Source organism: Monopterus albus, unplaced genomic scaffold, assembly GCF_001952655.1.
Source record: "Monopterus albus unplaced genomic scaffold, M_albus_1.0 scaffold338.1, whole genome shotgun sequence".
Taxonomy (NCBI): Eukaryota; Metazoa; Chordata; class Actinopteri; order Synbranchiformes; family Synbranchidae; genus Monopterus; species Monopterus albus.
Genome location: NW_018128218.1, coordinates 184,121 through 192,116, shown reverse-complemented (window position 1 = coordinate 192,116; position 7,996 = coordinate 184,121). Strand labels below are relative to the sequence as shown.

At 42.4% G+C, this 7,996-nt stretch overlaps 1 protein-coding gene across 5 annotated transcripts in view; it reads left to right on the top strand.

The window, feature by feature from the left end:
- Positions 1-7,996, top strand: part of efl1 (elongation factor like GTPase 1) — a 159,872-nt gene that overhangs the window by 27,686 nt on the left and 124,190 nt on the right. For all 5 annotated transcript variants that reach the window (XM_020624779.1, XM_020624783.1, XM_020624781.1 and 2 more), the window contains exons 10-12: positions 3,749-3,885; positions 4,014-4,136; positions 5,867-5,966. In XM_020624779.1, the coding sequence (XP_020480435.1) occupies positions 3,749-3,885; positions 4,014-4,136; positions 5,867-5,966 (360 nt within the window). The remainder of the gene's footprint in view (positions 1-3,748; positions 3,886-4,013; positions 4,137-5,866; positions 5,967-7,996) is intronic.

The following is a 7,996-nucleotide window of genomic DNA, read 5'->3' as shown; positions in this document are numbered from 1 at the left end:
GAGTCTCCGCCAGCAACACCGTCAGCTTCCCTATGGCTCTCGGCGGAGCAATCCACACATACGCCACAGCGCTGGCTCGGCTCAACCCTCTAAGCCTCGTCTTCTGGCAACACCGTTTCACTCACTCCCTCGCAGCATGGGTCCCTCCAGAACTCTTCTGCGGTCCGTCGGAGCAGGAACAATTGTCCAGGTTTGCTGACGATGAAATTACCTAATGATTTATCTTGTGATGGGAACAAATACCTTACTGCATCACCATAAAGACAAACTACGCTCTGGTAAACAAAAGAAAACAATACTCTGATTCTGTGAATAATCAGATTACTACAACTGCCTACGAGGACAGTTCCTGTCATATACTTCCTTAAATATATTTAAAAATTGTTCATATGCTTTGTCTAAGTCTTCCTCTCTGTAAACTGCTTCCCAGTCCTGCCCTCCTAAGTCCTCCTTAAGCCACCTTACAGCTTGTTCATTAATCACCCTCCTGTAGAACAGATTTGTTTTTGGCTTGTCTTTTCTAAAATGGCAGTCATAAACCAAAAATACAGGTAGATGATTACCATAGGTATGTAATTTAATCTGACACAGAAATGTTGAAGTTACCACATATGAACATTAATTTATGACTTATTGTGAAATAGTTCTCCTCAATCCAGTCATTAAATTTTTCTATGCTGGCTCCAGGTGCTCTATAAATACAGCTTACTACAACCTTTTTCTTTTTTTCCACGGATATTTCTACAGTCACACACTCCAGCAAGTTATCAACTGCCCTTGACATGTTCTCGACTTTTTCATAACAGAGGTTTTTATCTATGTACAAAGCCACACCACCTCCCTAGTTAGGAAACAGAGAACAGAATCACTCCTCCTGCAATGGAATAGATAAAGTATTAAATAAGAAGATTGTCACAGAGTCAGTCAGTCATTGTTGGTCACAGGGTACAGTCAGTCAGAGTCCAAAGTCCCCCCGGCCGGGTCCAAAAAGCACACTCGCGACTGCAGCACCATCACCCCTTCTCATCCTAACCTACAGCTGTCCTAACCTTTATCTTCTCACAGTTACACAGCCTTCTATGGCTTGAGCACACTTTTCCTTTTTCTAAACATGAACAGAGCACACGAACCGTTCACATAAGGCTGAAGCTATGTCCATTCCCCATTTAAGGAGGAATTTGCTCTGGATGTTTACCCATAAATTAAACAAGGAAGACATAAGCCAAGATATTCTTGCTTGAGCAAGAGAAGAGAAGAAAAGAGAAACAGATCAAGCTTACATAAACACTTAGCTCACCCTTACATAAGAAAGTCACTTTCGGCTTTTCCCGTTTTAGGGGTCGCCACAGCAAATCGTCACACTGATGACTCACATGTTTACATTTGTCACGTGTTTTACACCGGATGCCCTTCCTGGCGCAACCCTGATTCGAACCCGGGCCGCAGCGGCAAGAGTGCTGCGTCTTAACCACTAGCTTACCAGGGGACGGCCAGTTAGCTCACCGTTGGATAACTATTACAAATAATATCTATATATGAACTACATACTATTCTATTACATATTACCTCTGGACTGGTACCTTGTTTGTTTTTAACCACTACAATGGCCAACCTTCTTTTTGTTGTAGTTCACTGTGGTGATTCCTAAATGGATTTGCAGTAACTAATCTAACAGCAGCATGATACATTGAGTCACACGGCAGTTTTGGCAGAGGCATGTATGTACAGTAACTTTTATTGCCATAGTCTATTACAGATCAAATTGGTCCTTGTACCAACTACCTCCTGTGAAACTCATTAAAACTAAGTTTGTTTCTATATAGAAATGAAAGCCTAGGCTTTAGTGAATCATTTAATTTCTCAATTTGGAATTTAAAACTCAGCTTGTCGTCTAACCCAAAGCCAAGATATTTATATCTTTGGCAGTGACAGCACCATTGTAGATTGAGATTCCACCTCATCTCGTTTTCCCAGACAGCTCCAGTACGCCATCTGCCCTGTACACCCGGAAAACTGGTATTTGTATTGTGCTGTCTGCTATGGAGTCCCTGAGCCAGGTCTCCATGAAGCATAAAGCAGCAGAGCGTGCAAAGTCAGAGTTGGTCCTGTTGATGAGAAGGAGTTCATCCTTCTTGTTGACTAGGGAGCAGAGATTTGCTACGTGGATAGATAGGAGTGGAATCTGGGTCCCTCTCTGGCGAAGCCTGACTAAAGTGCCTGCCCACTTACCAGGCTGGTGTCTCCTCTATGTCCCGTAGATTGCAGCTGCTCCGATTGGAATGTCCACACAACATTCTTCATTCACAAAAGTCAGAGAGAGGTAGTTTGGTGTGAGTTGTGCGATGTTTAACAGTTCTCTGGTGAAAGTAATCTGGGATGGGTTGCAAAAGACCGAACAAGGAAAACAACAAACACAGGAGAGCTCGCACAAGCAAGGCTGCTATTGTTGTCGGCGCCATTGTTTGTCATCACTAGCTACTGAACATAAGATGACACACAGCTGCAGTACTGGGAGAGTGCTACTGTCAATAACAGAGGATGTCTTAATGCCATGCACAAATTACTGTTTATACAACCTTGAATTGAAAAACTGATGGGTACGTTCATCTGTTTTGGCATAAGATATCTGTGATAACTGGTGTTGTGTGAAGGACGCTGTATGCAGTCAGCCTCTACAGACGGTGTCCGTTACTTACTAAACTGTACAAAACTGCAAGATTACAGTTTGCCAATGAACATGAAAGGAGATGAAATTTGGCAACACACTCTTTGACAGATGAAACCAAATTAAATTAGTTTCGATCAGATGGGGTCCAGCATGTTCGGTGTGGACATGGCCAGGAACACCACAGTGACTGTATAGTACTGAGCGTGAAACATGGAGGTGGAAGTGTACTGATACAGGGCTTGTGTCCCTAAATACCGAAAGAAAAGGTGATTCCCAGTCTTGGAAATTTTGGGAGGAGAGGAATCTTCAACATGACCGTCATCCCAAACACACTGCAAAAATCTCACATTTCTAAACAAGGTCAAAGTGAAAACCCTGACCAGAGAACACTTTTGGAGTATTTTAAAGTGGATGTAACATAACCCCTCCAGCGAGGAGCAACTGAAAAGTATCATCTGTGAGGAATGGCAGAGCATCTCCCTACAGATGTGTAAAGACTGGTATTATCCATGCCCGGTATGATCCAATCTGTCGTCTCAAATTCAAAGGCAGACAAAACAACAGTAATAATAGTTGGCATTCATGTGGATGGCAAAGTAAGAATTTCATTGTACAGGGAAACATGTTTCCTAACTGTGCATGTGACAAATATACACTTTGACCTAATAATAATAATAATTATTATTATTATTATTTTTATTAAAACTTTGATGTTGCCGTTGGTTCTTAAATATAGATCTTTAATTACACTTCAGTTTGTGAGACATTTTTATTTGGTTTGGCTAAAAACAAAAAACACTGAATGAAGCTGACAAGATTTCTAATTATTTAACGTTGGTGGTATTGATCAGGAGGGTCCTCACTTCAGTTATTGTCAATAAACTTAGCATTGCCACTTTGTGGTGTAACCATGCCTCTGAAATTCACACGAGTGACAGAGCTTGGCCTATATTACGCTGTGATAAAACATTTGTGACCATATTTCCACAGAGTAGCTGGATAGACCTGGAAACCCAGAACCTGTTGCTATCCATACCCGCATTCTTTCTGTAAAGATGTCTGTTATGGTTTTGTAACCAGAGACAAGGAGAAGGTGGAGAAGGTGGTGACATCACTGGGGGTAAAGGTGATGGCCAGGGACTCTTGTCACTCCGACCCTAAAGTCCTCTTGTCAGCCATCTGCAGCCAGTGGTTACCTGTGTCCCAGGCTGTCCTTTGTATCCTTTGCCCTGTGCCTTTATGTGGTGTGTGTGTGTGTGTGTGTGTGGGTTGTTGTGTGACTACCTTAACATTTTGGGAGATGTTTGTGCATGTAGCTTGTACTTTTCTTTAGCAGAGAATGTAGCAATGGTATGTGAGAAGCTTCCCAGTCCATTAGACATAACAGCAGAGCGGGTGGAGAAACTGATGAGTGTTGGAACACGACGATTCGACTCATTGCCTGAACAGACACAGGAACTGAAAAAAGGTATGCACGTGCACAAACACTGACTAGATCTATGCAACTGAATTAAAGGGGGAGTCAGCCACACTGGACAGAGATTGTTGATATATGAACTCAGTAGCCAAACAATGCACCCCTCCCCTCAGTGCTCCTTCAGAAGCTCTGCCCTCTAAACTCATGGATGCATGTTGTCTAAAAGCGCATGTAGAAATGCGCTCGGTGTGGATTGGGGTAACACCCAGGCTAGCTGGCCAAAAAAACAAGTGAATGTCTCCTTATAGTTGAAGCAAAACAAACATTATAATAGAAATGTCATAAAATGAAGAACGACACACAAACACAACATCCAAAACACAGTGGAGTAAAAACTAACAGGAGTTAGTTGTTTGCAGCTAAGCTGACAGTGAAGGCAATGTTAGGCCTATCTAGCAAAGCTAGCATGTAAGGACATGAGGGGATGAGCCGCCAGCATACCAGTTCCAGACAGTGATGCTCAAAACTCTTCTGCTATAGCTAACACCACCAGAGCAAACCAGAGAGCTGAATTGTCCAGGTATGTAATTTAATCTGACACACAAATGTGACTTGCTTGCCAGCCAACTGGGCTTAGCTAGCAGACAGGACAAAACAATACTGACCAGTTGGTTGTGTGAAACAGTAATGTTAGTAATGTTACTTGTTTTCAATGCCCTTCAACTCTCTGAGGCCTCTCAGCCGTTGAAACAGCTCACTGAAACGTGGTGCCCTTGTCTGTTTGCATAACCCCTTTTTCATTTTTGCTCTTTAGACCTTCTCCTCTGTGGCTGTTTCTTGGCTGTCTCTTCTTCTTGACAATGCGTGGAGTCCAGCACACTAGCATGTGCCATATTTATTGGTGCTCTGACTCCCACTGCTGGCGTATTTGTCAAAATGTAAACAAACATGTTAAAGCAGGGGTTTTCACCCAGTACTTGGCAGCCCCCTGGTGGCTTGTGAAGGCACTTATTGTTTATGAATAATCAACTATTTGCACATATATAACATTTAGAAAAGCCAAGGTGACTTTCAGGATTAAAATAGTGCCCATCCAGATTGTCCACCCCTTAGCAGGGGTCCTCAGGTTACTTCTTAGTCAGAATGGTGGTCGCTGGGTCAGTTAGTTGAAAGCACCTTGGCTAAAGACATGGTAGTGTGCTCTGGTTTAGTCAGACCTTCAGTAGTAGTCAATCTGAGTAACTTTTCATCCGTTTTCACCTGTTAAACAAACCAAAGTTTATTTGTGGAAAGAAAAAACAAAGAACTTCTTTTAAAAAATTATTAGAAAAAAGAGAGTAGTCTGCACTGTAGATAATTTCATACAAGTTTTTCACATTTTTGCAATGTTTTAACATGTTTAAAGCAGCATTTAATATTCATTTTGGATTATGCAGTCATATTCATGCATTCATTGTGAGGTGTTGCTTTATAGCTGCTGAGATCAGTTGGCTGATAATTTACATGTAAAAGATGTTGGAAGTAATGGTTCACAACATTTTAATAATCAGTGTGAGAACGGAAAAATCAAACTGATTTCCTAGTGTCCACTTCCTAGTGTCCCAGAAGATGTTTTTGTTTTGTATCATCTTAAAATGAATACCTTGTTTGGATAAATTATTTCTTTACCTAATTGCATATTGAAAACAAACAATGTTGGGACATGACATGACTTTTTTTGTCTTGTGTAATGCGTTCAGATGGTTGACCGTTCTTCCTCTTTTTGGGTTTCTTTTTTTCAGTGTTTCTCCAGTGTTCAAGTGAGAAAACTGCCCCGGCCATCGTCTTTGTGTCCAAGATGTTTGCCGTAGACACCAAGGCCTTGCCTCAGAACAGACAGAGGTAACTTTGTGTGTCTACAGACAGTGTGGTCAGTAGATGGCACTGCAGTCATGCTCTTCCCTCTGCCCCATGGCTGTGAACATGCCTGATCTGTCTGCTTAGTTCTACATCTAAAGGATGGAGAAGAGTTGGCTCACAGTTAGTTTGATGTTACCCGGAACGTTCAAGGAACTGGTTCATAAATACTGTTCACAGCAATACTGCTGATTCTCTGTGCTAGAATTCTGTCTGCTGTTTAGTGTCAAATCACTGTTCTAACTGAATTACAGACAAAAACTTTTATTCACTTCCCTCTGGTGCTGTGTCTGCATGCATGTAGTTCTGGTCTGTTTGTCTCTGAGATTTCTGTCTCTAGTACAGTGAGTGTTGAAGGTCTATTTTGGTTCTTGTTACCATTGCTAACTCTGAGAGACGAGACAGTCCAAGTAACTTCAAAACAGTGCTGATTTATTCAAGGGATCACAGGTAAAATTAACATTACACGCTCAGGTATCTTGCACCTCCAAACTGCTCGCAGGCAGATGTAAGATGAAAGACCCCGAACCCACCAGGCCTATACATTATATCCCCTCGGTTGGGCTAGCCCCATACTACACAGAAACGTCAACCGAGACGTCTCTGTTGCCAGCTTTGCAGCTGGCCCTAGCAGTAGTCAAAACATGAAGCAAATCAATGTGCATGTGTGTGTGTCTGTTGATTAAGTGGTGTGTAGCTAAAAACATTCTCACAGACCTCTAGTAACATGTCATGACATTAAATATAAGAAAATATTATGGCTAAGGCTACAGTTATACATGTCATAATAATAATATTAAACACCCTGTCTGCTGACAGTCATCAACTCTTCTCTCCAGTTATCCTTGACCAGATGTACCCTGTAGAAACTCATAAGCATGCCTAAGCATTTGAGAGTCTAACTAGACATCCTATCTCCACTAAACATTTCTAATACATAAAGTATCTATCCAATTCCTATCTGACTAAAAATACCTAACAGTGTGAAATTACCACCTTCAGTAACCAGATTAGCACACCCCAACTCCAGTATCTTTACCTTTTGCTCTGTTCAGTGAACGCTGTGGTTGTCAAATGATGTAATGCTACATGACATGGCGGGAGTGAAAGGCTTCTCTGTAGTTTTCGCACTTGTCTTTACACCTTTGCACTCTCACCTGCAAACATCTTCAGTTCACTTGGCAAATAACGCACATACTCCGTGCTTATCTCCCCTTCATCTTCAGGGTGGCTTTCCAGTGGTGTTTTTCCATCAGCGGGGTCAGCCCACTTTAATCATGCCGTGCTGAGTGGGCACAGATTGTCCTCCATTTCCATCTGTTCCTAGCAGCAGGGGGTAAATCGTGCTGACTCGGGCTCAGCTGGCCCTGCTTCCACCCAGGGCCGAGTGAGGCCGAGCTCCACCCCAGTTCAGTATGGTTCTACCGTGCACACCTTGGTTCAACAGGACTGACCCATGCTGATGGAAAAACACCACAGTATGCACACATCTGTGCATACTGTGGTGGCCATAATGCAACAAGAAATTTCAGTAAAAAAATGCCAAAGATATGCTTTGGAAAATGTAAAAACAGTGTGTCTATTACATACTTTGTATAATTTTTTAAAATGTCCTGCTCAGTACATATTGTTAGGAATTAACCCAATTCTTTTGTTGGAAGCACGAGAAGTGACGTCAGGAGAGGATGGTTTAAAATCAGCAGAAAGTTTACTGAATGTCTGATCACAGGTAGGCCTTACAGTGCTGGGATCAGAGAGAAAGAGCTCCCGCAGGAGTTCCATCCACTGACCCCGAATTAAGTTCTTTCAATACACTTTATCTTCTTGGGCTGCTCCGCCCTGGACAGAGGTGCAACCTTCAATAGTTTGTGATCCTATTGGTCATTTGGTGTGAGCCGGAGCTCGCACTTCCATGTTGAAATATGGTAAATCTAGCTATGTGTGTGTGTGGTGTGTCTCAGGTTGTAGCCCCCGGCCTCTGCAGGACATCCCAAGACAAAGCAAAGCTTGGGATA